Source organism: Scylla paramamosain, chromosome 27 (assembly GCF_035594125.1).
Source record: "Scylla paramamosain isolate STU-SP2022 chromosome 27, ASM3559412v1, whole genome shotgun sequence".
NCBI lineage: Eukaryota > Metazoa > Arthropoda > Malacostraca > Decapoda > Portunidae > Scylla > Scylla paramamosain.
Genome location: NC_087177.1, coordinates 15,912,913 through 15,928,312, shown reverse-complemented (window position 1 = coordinate 15,928,312; position 15,400 = coordinate 15,912,913). Strand labels below are relative to the sequence as shown.

Sequence of the window (15,400 nt, the reverse complement as noted above, 5' to 3'; positions counted from 1 at the left end):
AGTCGAACAGAGAGGTGGTGTTCTACAGATTGAAAATTAGATCTTAGACCGCGATTGTTGCAGAAGTTAATGAAGAAAAAGTTGAGGGGGGTGTCAAGACACTTAGGGTCGTCGACAGAAAGGCAGTCCGACCTGGGGACATTTATGGTCCCCTCCCCAGATGGGGACTCCGAGGCTGGTGTAGGAGTCGCCATGATTTTAAAATTTTTGAGTGAAGGGTGTGTGTGTGTTATTAGGTGCTTGTAGTTTTGTGTGGAGGAAGAGAGTTGTCTTTAGAGGGCAGGCTGTGACTGCCCCCTTGTGTTGTGAGACACAAAGGGAAACGTTCAGTGAGGTTACAGCTGGGTTTAATGATAAGTTCACAGCACCGCCTGAACAGTGCTTTAGACCTCACTGGGAGTAATTATCTTCAAGACTTGTCTTTTCCGATTGTCTTTGATTAAAGACATCGACGGACAATCAGATACATTAATCGCCACGTTTCCTTATATTGATCTACTAAAGAATGTGACAGGTTTAGTTTCTAGTAAATAAAGTTTTATGCAAAATTTGAAAAATGGTGTTTATCGTTAATGGGTACAGAATGTTACGAATGACATGAGAACAATTGCTTAGGAAATAAACCAAGCTAAATCAAAGAGTTCTCAGTAACAAGGCCCTTAGACATGGAGATGATATACTAATATATTACTGCCACCCTTAATGGTAATAGTGACTAAGAGCGCTGACATTTGTCGGCAGTGAAATGAAACCACGAAAGCTGTTTGTGGTTCGTATCCATCGGTGAATGATTGCACACCTCTAAGTAATAGACGTCGATTGAATTAAAGTTTTCATTAATCACATCTCTGTCTCCATCCTCAAGGGACTATATCACAGAGAAGCGGTATTGGTAAGGGAGGGTACAAGGTAGTGATTTATTCTTATCAAAGAGGTGAAGCATGCACAGATAAAAAAAATAAAAAATAGTAATGGAATTTATTTTTATAAGGATGCAAAAAAAAAAAAAAAAACTTAAACGTGTCTACAACGATAGATATTCTGATAGCTTTTGATATGAGCAAATTCATGAGAGAAAACTAAAGAACTTTAGAGTTCAATAAGGGTGTAAAATCATACAAAAAAAGTAAATGAAATAATCATAGAACCATTGCTATCGCTGCTGGTCCTGTCTGAACACTGGATGAATGCGAATCATTCCAGAAAATGTAGAACTGACGCGAATATGCCGATAGGTTTTAATAACACGATTTTTTTTTTCTTAAGTTTAGGTCAGTCCTTACTGGTGATTAGTAAAGATTAGAAAGGTTACGTTTCTACCGTTTCATTACGGTGAGGATGAAAAGGAGTAGAGAGAGAGAGAGAGAGAGAGAGAGAGAGAGAGAGAGAGAGAGAGAGAGAGAGAGAGAGAGAGAGAGAGAGTGCTTGATTGTGTGTATGGGTGTACGCGCTGTAGGGGTTGGGTGCTAGATGGACAAGACATGTGGAGGGCAAGTGGTTCAAGCTACGTGTGCTCGGCGGCAATCTTCCCTGATCAGGACTGAGGGCAACACTCGGTGTTCAATGGCGACCGCGCCGAGATGGACTTATGATATTAGTTTATCAGAGTCTTTATTTTCTCCTCCTCCTCTTCCTCCTGATTGCCTGATCCTCCTCCTTGAAAGCGCCGCCCAAGGTTGCAATACCACCCCTACACGTCCACACTGCACCCATACCTTCACCAGGCTCAAACTCACAGCACGTGCCAAACTACCGACCATCTAACTTTTCTCAAAAAATAAATAAATAAATAAAAAAAAATATATATATATATATATATATATATATATATATATATATATATATATATATATATATATATATATATATATATATATATATATATATATATATATATATATATCTCGGCATCATTCTTTCTATTTGCATCATATTGCATATATTAGAAAGAAAAAAAAAAGCTGCAAACGTTTACAATTCCTCTCCCCGTTATCTCCGTTTGCTCGCTTTATTTTTCCGTGTCTGTGTTCAGCAGTGAAGTGAAAACTGATTGACGGGTGCTCATACTGACGCACGCTCGCTGGGCACCTGAGTTATTCGTGCCTAATTTTAATGTAGATAATTTAGCCTGCAGGTGGCATGTCCAGGTGCCTTGTTTAGTTTAATGAGGGAAGATGCAGGCACAGTGAAGCAGAAAGGTTCATTCACCTTGAGAAATTTTATATTCTAATCACAAAATTTGTGAGAAGGATCTTGTTGAAAGAAATATTACTTGAAAGCAAAAGAGGAGGGAACGAGTTAGCGTTTTGATTTTCATTATACCCTAGTATTGTGTTTTCTTTGCAGTACTTAACATGGTAACAAAGGTGTTCTGCTGAAAACACTTATATCCTTTAAAGATAGACAAGTAGGTAATATTCTTGTGCTATTGGTATTACGTGTACAGACCGAAATAGCAAATTTTACATAATTCATACAGGAAGTGTACTACATGTACGGTGTGTACACAAGAAAAAATGTCCCAGTGTATGTTTAAGGATTATTTAGCTAGTCATAGGCTCCGTTTTCACAAAATGCAAAGTGAGAATGGATATCGCCTAATTGCGCGATTACGATTTTTTCTTTTGGTATCGTAATAACTACCCACCAGACGCAAGGGGAGAGAGATTTTGATTACACTGTCATGATTATGATGGTGCTATAGATTAGATGTGAGGCCAGTGAGGACAGCTACGTGGCTTCCTGATAATCGAAATAATTTATTCCATTAGAGGGACAGTGGCGTTGCCTCCTTGTTATTAGGTGATGGATGCGTGGTTAGAATTTATAATAATCACCACCTTGTCAAGCTAGCCCACTGTGTTATCCTAGGTCTCTCTCTCTCTCTCTCTCTCTCTCTCTCTCTCTCTCTCTCTCTCTCTCTCTCTCTCTCTCTCTCTCTCTCTCTCTCTCTCTCTCTCTCTCTCTCTCTCTCTCTCTCTCTCTCTCTCTCTCTCTCTCTCGTTGATAAAACATGAGAGGTGTTATGTTTTGCCTATGTATCGGGCTGGAAGGGACAGGAAAGAAAAAGAGAAACAAGAGGAGAAAGAGGAGGAGGAGGAGGAGGGAGAAGGAGGCGGTACAGAGGCAGGGAAGAGAACAAGGGGGAGCACCGGGCGGGCAAAACATGCACAAGAGCAACTTCAGCGGATCGAGTTACTTTGGCCCAGCGGGAGTTATTACATATTAGGTCTCAAGGTAGTGTTAGGTGATTTTTAGGCGACCTGCCTGGGATGAACTTATGGTATTAGTTTGTCATCCTCTTCATGCATTAGTACTGACCTTGTTCCTCCTCCTGACCGTAATGTTCGGTGTTTGCAGGCGACCGTGCCCGGGATAGACTTATGACATTACTTTGTCACACTTTTTATATCCCTCCTCCTCCTCCTCCTCCTCCTCCTTCTCCTCCTCCTCCTTCTGCTGCTGCTGCTGCTGCTCCTCTTCCTTTTCTTCCTTTCCCTCTTCCTACTCCTCCTCTTCCTTTTTTTCCCTCTCGTTCTCATCTGTCTCTTTTTCTTCCTCTTTTTTGTTGTTCTTGTTCTTATATTTCTTCTTTCTTACTCAGGTTAGGGGAAAAATTAGGCAAGGTAGAGTATTTTACGTACCCACGTAGTACTCGCCATAACCTTGACTTTTTTGTAGTAAATGTAAGCAGTTAAGTTACGTGCGAGTTACGCTTTTTTTTTTTTTTATTATTATTCAGGTAGCTGTAGGTTGTGCTATCGGGTGATACTTGTAACATGACGGGGGCAAAATTAGACACAATGAAGCGTGACGGTGCATGCACAAGGTGGGTATTAAATATTACTTACAGTGAAGGATATTCTTCAAGATATAAGTAAAAAAAAAAGGGGAAGGGGATCGTATATACGTAATTTATACCTGATATACGAATATGCTATTACGCTGGTGCGCGAAATGGTACATAGACAAACTTATTAAGGATACACAAGGCATTTCTTATGGCTTTTTTCCTTATAATTTTTACTTATCATTTTTAAGTTGAAATGAAGTTAGCTGAGATCACAAAGGCAGATGAAAAAAAAAAACAGTTTGCTTGATAATGACATACGTGTGCTTTCATTATAAATTAAGAGCTACTGTACATCAATACAAGGATGCGTCTTGACCCACTCTGACCATGTAAATGTGCCCGTGTTTGAGCGTTACCTTTTCACACACAAACACACACACACACACACACACACACACACACACACACGCACACACACACACACACACACGCAAAAATTATCAAATATTCACTTCCTCATTCCCTCTACTGGAAAGCTACGGTCTGACTTTAACTAGTTTTGTTCCTACATACGAGTATAGCCTGGATTCCTTATAAGGGAAAGGGAGTTAGGATTAGGACTGTAACAGTGCCGGCTGCATTTATTTTTAATCCTTGATTTTTTTAATTTTTTTATGGCGAAATAAAAATCAGCAAATGGGTCTTAACACTGTATTTTTTTTTTTTTTATGAAAATTTACAAAGCTTTCTTAGACACAAAGACACCCACATTATCTGTGTCTGTGAGGGAATATCCGTGTCATGCTGCCATTCGTCGTGGTTGTTTATAATGAATTCACTGGTCTCTTTGTATCCTCGCAGAAGTGTCCCGGAGCTTCCTGTTGTATGATTGTGTGATATATATATATATATATATATATATATATATATATATATATATATATATATATATATATATATATATATATATATATATATATATATATATATATATATTGAAGATTTTGTTTGTGCACGCGCGCGTGTCTCTGTGTGTGTGTGTGTGAGAAAGAGAGAGAGAGAGAGAGAGAGAGAGAGAGAGAGAGAGAGAGAGAGAGAGAGAGAGAGAGAGAGAGAGAGAGAGAGTTGTATATAGAACACAAAAAAAGAGAAAAACACTAGTATTAGTAAAGATTCTTTGGAAATAAAAAGTGCTTAATCCAGCAATAAAGTTAGGAGGGTCATTGTTGAAATCAAGCAGCAGGCGTTCATGGTGGACCCGCGAGGTACTTTGAGTGTTGTAAATATCACTGATATTTGTCATGAATATAATCCAGTATAATAGGATGCAAATATCATCGTTAAAGAATGTTGTTTGTAGGAAAATGTTGCCTCTTATACCCGGTGATAAAGATTGTGTTCACACCGACACACGTGGCCAGAAGAAGAAAGACTAGGTACAGGTACACACGATACATTAACAAGCTGCTTAAAAATGCAAAGATTCCCTCAGTGACCGTGGTGCACGAAGACCTGATGACTACTGCTCGATATGCTCAGGAAAAATATGATTAGTGTGCATTTTTGTTCCATGTGTCTTATGTATGTTTGTCATATGTTGTGAGATTCTTAAAAAATATATATAAAAAAAAAAAATAAATAAACATTTCTTTCTCTCTCTTTTGCTTTTATATTAACACCTGCAAATATCTTGTCTGAGCTTTTATACACCTTGCCAGAGGCACTTATGGGGCGATCGGCCAATCAAGTTCGATCAAACTTTACCTGGATCATGGGGATCGGTATGGCTCGATTAACAGCCGTGTGGCTTGCGTGTCCTGTCGTAGTTTCAATCTCCTGCAGCTGTTCTTTCATATAAGTTAACAATTTAAATTAATTTCTCTTTGCTCCATAACTTAAGGTCATCTGGACGTCCTTACATACCCTAGCTTGGCCACTGATAAGATGTCGCGTTACCTGCAGGTCGTATCAGAGTTGGCATCAGATCCATAGTGGAACACGAGCCTTGATGTTGTTCAACTGATGCGCTAGTCTTACACTACACGGTCTGTAGGTCATTTCCCTCACGAGATCAGTAAGCCTCGTGGTGTCATGTGATGCAGGTGCAGGTGTGTGTGTGTGCTGGGAGGACAGGTGGGCACGTGTACCTGTGATGAAAAAAGACAGGTGTGCGATGTAACAATATTTTTTACTAACTCTTGACCGAATTAATTTATTGCATTGATAACTGTCGGGCCAATCTTGTTTATATATGTTACGCATAATGTGGACAATTGCCTAATGTGAACATTAGGCAGAAAATTGCCTAATGTGTACATCAAGCAAGTAGGTTGCGTAAAGTTTACAAATTGTTAACATTAGGCAAAAAAATGCCTATTGTTCAAATTATGCAGCTCAATTTTGCCCAATGTGAATAAGGAAAACATAATTAATTAATGCAATATTAGTATAAGTAAAATAGGTCAATCGATCTCAGGGTTCAGTTGAGTCCAATCACAAATTTTTGCATGATCTGCCTGGGTGACAGCGCGAGTTGCATTTAATTTCTTTTCTTAGGCAGCTGCACCTTCCTGATGTACATTGAGTAGTACATTGACACTTTGTATAACCTTGCCCACCAGTGGCTCTTGCTGTTGCTGTTCTCATCGACAGATATCAGGAACCTCTTCAGACTTTATAAGGGTCTGTTTGATCCCACTTAGGTCAGCTGGTGTAAATTTTGTTCTAATAATAACCTAACCTAACCTAACCTAACCTAACCTAACCTAACCTAACCTAACCTAACCTAACCTAACCTAACCTAACCTAACTATAACAGACCCAAAGTTTCGAACAACATTCGAACAAAACTGTAGACACTGGTTTGTCATTCAATTCACATTAGGCAAAATACCCTTGCCTAATTTGAAAATCATGCCTAAAGTGGACATTAAGCAAGTAAGTTGCCTATTGTCAACATCGTGCAAACAAATTGCCTAATATGAAGATTAGGCAATTTCACTGCCTAATGTTCACATTAGGCAATTATCCACATTATGCGTGACATATATATATATATATATATATATATATATATATATATATATATATATATATATATATATATATATATATATATATATATATATATATATATATATATATATATTTTTTTTTTTTTTTTTTTTTTTTTATACAAACCAAAGTGGTACTTATAACGTTCATTATCTTAATAAGTTAATATTCATTTCTAACAAGCTACATATTTATTTATTTATTTATTTATCTCCTTATTTGTCAGTACATTTTTATCTAATTTTACTTTATACATCTAAATTACATTTACATCTAAATTACTTTACATTTACATTACTTTACATCTAAATTTACACTTAACACTTGGATGCTGATAAATTTCAAGTTAGAATTTAATTTTCTTTATAGAGAAATTACTCTTAAGGTAAAATAAAGGTGCAGTTAAATGCTGTGAAGCGTGGAGGAAGGTGGCGAGGCGTATTCAGCAGGACATTTGTGGTACTGGTTAATTCCTATCAGGAGAGAGAGAGAGAGAGAGAGAGAGAGAGAGAGAGAGAGAGAGAGAGAGAGAGAGAGAGAGAGAGAGAGAGAGAGAGAGACGTGTAGCCTACACCAAACATTCAGTCTGAAACACAAAAGTGAACAGGAAATGCACTAAATTTACACATGAATGCCTGGACACTCACTCACTCCTCATGAGAAGGTCCATTACTCCAACCTTCATTAAGATTATTATCATCACTCAGGCATATGTATGAAGCTCCATTTTTTTTAATCAATATTGAGACTTAGCCAGCTCCAGTATCGAACAAATCCATCAGGGAGGCGGCCGATCGGCTAACTACAGGCGAGAAGCATTACCACTCCATCAGGTTTAGCGGCACATGGGTTTCATTCATATGGAAGTAGTGCTGACTATCCTGCTCTGAGCTCCTGCGGTCTAGCAGGCAAATAAACTTTAACCCTTCCACTCACACCCTGGAATACAGTTACCCGCATGAAATTCTAAGTAAGGGATACATTTTTCTATCCGTTATGCTTCTTCAGGGAATAGTGTGTTTGATAATACTGTCTTTTGTCTCGCTTAGGCACTAGGAATGATAAAACCCATTCCCATCTTCTGTACTAACTCGACTAACTCTATGTGCGTTTTCTCAAACTCATATAAGTCTGACTAAAATAAATAACTCGGTAGGAGAGATTAAATGCTTCCTAGTCAAGCTGGTTCTTTACTACCTCGACAAAATACAAGTTATGTCTACTTTTTTATAAACCTGGCTGAGTTTTGATAACCAGTGTGAATGACGACATACCTGTGTCTCTCTTCCCATTTGAGGTGGTTCTTTACTAACCCGGCTAACCACAAATCTTCTTTCCTCCCCAGGTGTTCCAGGCCAACGTTGACTCGCACCAGACAAGGCACAACTACGTGGAACCGCCCGTGCTGGGTCGCTTTGTGAGGTTGCACGTACTGGAGTGGCACACACACCCCTCCATGCGCTTTGAGCTGCTCGGCTGTCAGGGTAGGTAACAGCCAGACTGTCTCTAGCTTCCTTGTTAACAGCATGCTCTCTCTCTCTCTCTCTCTCTCTCTCTCTCTCTCTCTCTCTCTCTCTCTCTCTCTCTCTCTCTCTCTCTCTCTCTCTCTCTCTCTCTCTCTCTCTCGGAAGTGGACACACACACACACACACACACACACACACACACACACACACACACACACACACACACACTCATTTACTCACATGAATTGTCCAAAAGGCTTCATTATCATGTTAGAGGACTTGTTAATCACTTCATGGTCATTAGGCGTATAATGGGTTGATTTGATGTGTATCTGAACAAGGGAACAGAGTGCAGACAGGTACACAGAGACATTAAGTAAGTCCACCGCCTTCCTCGAACTGAATGCCTGAAGAAGACGAAATGACAGTTCCTATGACCGGCTAATTAAAGACCACTGGAGACTAACACTAGTGAAGTTTCCAAAATGTGGTGGAATCCAGGCTTAGGGAAATGTGAGGTTGTTGTGCTCCCAGAAGTCCATGAAGATCAATCGAGCCTTTGCCTGCTAATTGAGGAGACGAGTGAATTTGAATGAGATTGTTCGTGTTACTTCTTCAATGAAAAAAAAAAAAAAAACGGCAATACTTCCATATACTAATTATATTTATTTTTATGCAAGTGGACCCACGTGCCGCTATGTCTGTTTTCTTGCTTGATGGTGCTGCGGCGCCAAACTGAAATTCTTAAATCATTTCATTGCATTTCTTACTTGATGAAAGCGGGTCCAGTGTTCCATAATCTTATAAGGCACTTCAGAAGTTTTTTATATGTACAATATGAAAGTTTTACTCTTGTTTTATCACATCACCTTCCATATTATGAGAAATGTTTTCTCTGGTGCCTTATAGTGCTTACTGTAAGATTATGCATACGAAAACATTAGTATTTTTTATTTTTTTATTTACTTATGTTTTTTTTTTTTTTTTGCATTAGTTACACAGCGTTTTTTTGTTTTAACTATGGATGTAATGCTTGGATTGGAAAAAAATCACATCGGTCTTCTAGTCCAAACGAAACGGTGTCACTATAAGATGCATGAGAAAATGCAATACTGTACTGCATCTCTTTCATGCTGAACCCACAAGTTTGTTAAGTTATGGCTTCTGCAAGACACGTATGAACAAAGAAAATAATTAGAGAGAAAGAAAGAAAGAGAGAGAGAGAGAGAGAGAGAGAGAGAGAGAGAGAGAGAGAGAGAGAGAGAGAGAGAGAGAGAGAGAGAGAGAGAGAGAGAGAGAGAAGATACATAATAAGGAGAGGAGAGACATTACCTTCTAGATAATTGTCTCGTCAGCAAAAAACTTGGGCAACATTTCACTCGTGATTGTCGCCTGCAGGAAGTGTCCTAATTATGGCTGACTGTCAACCCAATGATGCCTTCCACAAAACACAACGCTGCTTCACCATGCCATTCTAACTGAGGTGAATGATAGAGAGGGGTGCTTGTTACCTGCAGGTGTTCATCATCGTGGTGCAGGTAATGTTAACGGGTAAAGATACTACATCAAACTCTCTCTCTCTCTCTCTCTCTCTCTCTCTCTCTCTCTCTCTCTCTCTCTCTCTCTCTCTCTCTCTCTCTCTCTCTCTGCACACACAAACACACACATTTTAAATTCTATAGATTATTTTAACTTTACTAACGTACCATGCAACAGTCGTCTCTGACAGTAAACTGGTCCGTCATAACCACGATCCCCTTTCTCATTTTTTTGTTTTCATTCTTCTCAGTTCATTGCTCTTCTCGTTTGCTCTTTTATGTTCTAAAATCCACATTCTCGGCGCGTTTGTACATACATTCCAAAAATATTATTAAGTTCATCTATTGTGGTGTTCATTATTTTTCCTTGCACAGAAACAGAAAAAAAAAAAAAAACTCGTTATTGACGTTACATATAAGTTAAGAATGGCTTTACCAACCTGCAGCTGCTTGTAAATTCAGATTTAGTTTGAAATTACCTTTTGTGAATATAGTAATAACATTTTAACATGCAGTAGACACAGTGGCGAAGGGCACTTCTACACAAAGTCCAGCGCTGCCTTATAAGCTCCAGATCTTACAGCAGTCACTCAAATATACCACGTAATACATTTGTTTTCGAATACTGAGTGCTGCATATGCGTGGGACCAAACTTATATACCAGCACACCTCCCCTATTGTCACACCAGACGTATGTACCGCCACGCCTTGATTACCGTCACACCAGCCAGACTCTCCCTTCACTTGTAAATAACCTATCACAGGATTGTCAGTGGCTCCTGTCTCAAATTAGTGACTTCGTCTTACACTGTTGATTACTATCTTTTTTTTTTTTTTTATCTCCATCCTCAACCTGTTGTAGTACAATTCATAATGACTATTGCCAGGTGAGAAGGGACTGGTTCCTTGTACTTAGCTTAACGGTAACAGACAGATGCAGAATTGGACGATCTTTGAAATTATTCTTATTTACAGAAGTCACAAGGTTTACCGTATCATTTGAAATATAGAACATAAAAGAAAGAATGTCGGGTAGATAAGGGAGTCAAGAATCTTACGAAATAGAGAGACGGTCCGGGGAGACTGAACTCCACCTGTACCTCGACAATCACTGTGCTGTGATTGGTTAGGCGTCTCGAGCAGTCATACATAAAAGTTTCCCTAGTAAAATGACGCGAATCATTTTGACTCAGTGGACGGAGAAATAATTATGGAAAATATTGTTTGAGCAAGTGAGGTGCGTCGGTAACCTCGAATTTCTCTTAGCTTTGTGAAATAAATGTTCACAAGAGTAGGGATACTTTTCTGCATGTTAACACCTTGAATATTCTGTGAGGGACTGGACTCCCGGCTGCTTTAACATCTGACTTTACCCTTTACATGGATTTTCCAATGTTATAAGACGTCGAGACAGAACAATTAAGCTGAGAAACAAGAGGGAATAATATCTGTTAATATTTGTTCGTTTTGTATAAAGTTGTACAGGTGAATATATGCATATATGTGTGTACTGGAAGAAATAGGTGGGTATTTGATCTATGATTTGCATTCATGAACTCATTTGTTCGGGTGCCCTTATTGGAAAAAAAAAAGTGACCATTCATTCATTCATCTCTCTCTCTCTCTCTCTCTCTCTCTCTCTCTCTCTCTCTCTCTCTCTCTCTCTCTCTCTCTCTCTCTCTCTCTCTCTCTCTCTCTCGCTCGCTCTGTGTGTGTGTGTGTGTGTGTGTGTGTGTGTGTGTGTGTGTGTGTGTGTGTGTGTGTGTGTGTGTGTGTGTGTGTGTGTGTGTGTGTGTTTATTTGAAAGAGAGAGAGAGAGAGAGAGAGAGAGAGGAGAGAGAGAGAGAGAGAGAGAGAGAGAGAGAGAGAGAGAGAGAGAGAGAGACAGACAGACAGACAGACAGACAGACAGACAGACAGACAGACAGATATACAGACAGACAGACAGACAGACAGACAAACGCAACCCAACACTGTACAGTGACAGAGACCAAACGCATTATTGCCTTTTGGGCGTGAACTTTTGTAACAAATGGGTGAAGTAGAACAGTTTTCTCTCTCCCTCCCACCAGTGACGGCCAGGAAAGTGTGGCGAGGGTAACTCATTGTACTGTCCTGATGCCCGCCTGCCATCAGCGTCCCTCCGAGCACACCATCTCACCAGAGCGGGATTCCAACACCGAAAGCCTTGATTTATTGAGACTAACAGCTGTGATTTGCATAGTTTTCCAATGAATCTGTGAACTGTGGGAGGTGGAGAGTGCGCGCGCGTTCATGTAGTATATCTCTCGCGGCTTTGAGATGAAATAGCACCCCTTCACGTGGATTTATAAGGTATTCTCTTGGGTATAAATCTTACCGCGGACGGAAGTGTATGAATGGCAGTCTACCCTCCCTTCCTGTATATCTCACCCTTCCTTCTCCCTTCCCGACCGGTTCACATCAACGGGAATTGATTCACCTTCACGATTACAGTAGTTAACAGCACCAGTCATGATCTTCACTTACGACAGTGTCAACATCATCCTATTACATTACTCATGCCAGGCTATTCCACTGAAATGAAGAAGCTGGAGTAAGGTAAGCTGTTCTGCTAATTGATCCCAGTTATCCTTAGCTACAGTCAGTGCTGCTCTTTGGACGTCGTTCCGAACATAATTATAATTTATATCTCTGAGGCGTCGCTGCCGTAAACCAGCGGAGTTTATGGCCCAGTAGATTAGTACGCCACGAGAGGAACACGCATTATGAGGCTGTTGGTCGTACTTTACGTTTTAACCCGTGGAAAAGAGTAGTACCAACTTTCGCTAGTGGCCGCGCTGTCTTCAGGGCATCTTCGCCCCTAGACAGAGCAACACTGCCTCTTGGTGCAGGTCAGGGAGAGAGAAAGAGACAGAGAGAGCAACAACAGATTGAATTTAAAAGATTATAAAAAAAATAAAGAAAAAATAAAGAAAGAAAAGCAATCTTAGTGAATCGACAGTAATGACCTTAAACGTTTATATATTATATACCTCGGACTTCATGGCGTGTGTGCTACGGAGGTAAAAGAAGAAAACATGGTGGCGGATAGAAGAAAAGGCAATTCAAGTAAGTGAATGGACTTGGGGGATAGACATTAAGACTTTATTAGTGCAACTATTACATGCATTTTGCCTCTGCCTGATGTGGGTCTTTAAGGTGTACAAGAGGACAAATTAGGGAAGAAGAGAAAAGAGGTAATTTTGACCAGTGAATGGACAGAGAGTACAGGTGTTGATAGTAAACGTGTCACTTGTACGTGTCTTTCACCTCATCGTGGTCATGCAGGTGGAAAAAAAATAAATAAAATAAGAAGCAAAATAGATAAAAGAAAAAAAATATATCTATGAATGATCTTAGATGAGCGACCCTAAAAGTACAAATGTTACATGTTCTTGATGTTCGTCATAGAAAATAAGAAAATAATAAGGATGAATAAAAAAAAGGTAATTTTGGTCAGTAGATGGACAGTATTGATGGACTTAAAATTATAGCCATTACGTGCGTCTCATCTCACCTGGGTGTGAGTCGTGAAGTTGAGAAAAGAGGGAGAAAAGCTAGGATGAATAAAAAAGTCAATTTGCTGTATAAATGGAGAGGGACGATAGAGTTTAAGAGTCGCTAATAATATAGAAACTTAACTAATATTACTACTCGCCTTACTAACTAGTATTTATGGTGAGGCTAGCTGCTCTTTTCCATTAATGATCATCCTCCCATTTCTTCCCGCACTTAGCAAGCCCGCGACGCGAAAACTGGGCATTACCAAAGGGCGGGACAGTAACGTAACGATGGAAGCATCTTCCTTACCCATCGCATCCCACACTGTAGAATGAGAAGTGTTCAGGTAAAAAGAGTAAAAGCACTCCCACCATCAATGTCAGTCTGGAATGAAAAGTGTTTAATATGTACGACTAGTTGAAAAGTATTCCCACCTTCTTCTCCCACAAGCTATTAAGTGAAAGACGCTCATGTAACAGACGAAAGGGACTCCCACTCTGCTCTGATCCGCAATATGAAAAATGGCTGAAGTATTGGAAAGAACTCAACCTCCGAAACCTGAATTATGAAAAATGGTCAGTAAATTTCAAAAGAGCCTCCCCACCCACCCACGTCTGTAAAACGAAGTAATTTTTAGTTTGGCTCTTTCATTGATCTTTCACCGATTTTTGGACCTTTGGGAGTTGAGTGGTGGCCTGTACGCGCAAAGATAAGATAAAAAAAAAAAAAAAAGTAAAATAAAATAATGAACTGAGACGTGCTGATGGTAAAGAAGTCGAGTTTGAACATGAAAAACAAAATAAAAGTTGTTGTAGGACAGCTTATTTGTTTATTCAAGAAATATTATACGAGTCATAGTGTGCATAAGTTCATTCGTAGTAAACTATTTTCTTCTAATCATTTACCGATATTTGTCACCCGCTGATGCTACTGCTGCTGCTGATAATGATGCTGTTGTGGGACAGAAATCCGAGTTCATCTCTCCAAATTAGAAAACAGCAGAGATGCACGTTTGCGGTTTTGTCCATGAGACATTGTGGCCTCTAGTACGTATTGTTATCGGTGTGTGTGTGTGTGTGTGTGTGTGTGTGTGTGTGTGTGTGTGTGTGTGTGTGCACGAGCGAGCATGTGTTAATTTCGTGGTGCATCTCAGCCTCGGGTCATCTCCAGACAGAAGAAAAAAGAAAAAAAAAGCACACAAGCTAGCTAAGGCAAGTCTGTCGGCTTTCTGTATCTCATCATCATTTGACTTGTACTCCAATTACCAATTTCTACATGTCCAGATTTGAATTTCGGTTTGAGTTCCACGCTGTTACATATCGCTGTTTATATATTTGTTTATTCACGTAGGTATTTATTTTCATAGATGTCAATTCTTCACTCGTATCTCAGTTTTTACTTTGTTTTATTTTTAATTGTAACAATTATTTATTCTTATAACATTTTTATTTTTTATTTATTTATTCATATTTACAGACATTAATCTACACCTACAATTCTTTATCAGTTACCTCAACTTTTACTTCATAATATTTTCAGAAGTCTCGATTCTCTATTAATTTCTCAACTTTTATCTCGAACTCTGGTTAGGTCGAACTTGAACAGCTCACTAATACCTTGACTCATCGACTCTCGTAGAGGATGTAGCTTTCACCTCAATCGCTATTTATAAATCCTGGATGCTATAGGATGCTAAGGTACTGCTACTGCTGCAGGTGAGAGGGCATCATCGCTCACTCCACTCACCATAGCACGAAAAAAGCGGTCGAGGAGGAGAAAAAAATAAAGACAGATTTATATATTAGAGAGGTAGGCTGCCATAGAGGGGATGAGATAAGGAGGGATTTATCTTCTCTTTAAATTAAGTGTATTCTGTGAGACGTAATAAAGTCGCAACACCGTAAACTACGTGAGGATGTGGACGAACCTCCTCCATCACACGCTGTACGGCTTACTCGTGTGTTTTGTTACGTAACCTTTTAATCTTCTCCCTCCCTCAATTCCTATCTCGACGCACCTCCAACCT

At 39.4% G+C, this 15,400-nt stretch overlaps 1 protein-coding gene across 4 annotated transcripts in view; it reads left to right on the top strand.

Annotated features, from left to right (window-relative positions):
- Positions 1-15,400, top strand: part of LOC135114285 (lactadherin-like) — a 273,601-nt gene that overhangs the window by 191,042 nt on the left and 67,159 nt on the right. For all 4 annotated transcript variants that reach the window (XM_064030172.1, XM_064030169.1, XM_064030170.1 and 1 more), the window contains exon 5: positions 8,193-8,331. In XM_064030172.1, the coding sequence (XP_063886242.1) occupies positions 8,193-8,331 (139 nt within the window). The remainder of the gene's footprint in view (positions 1-8,192; positions 8,332-15,400) is intronic.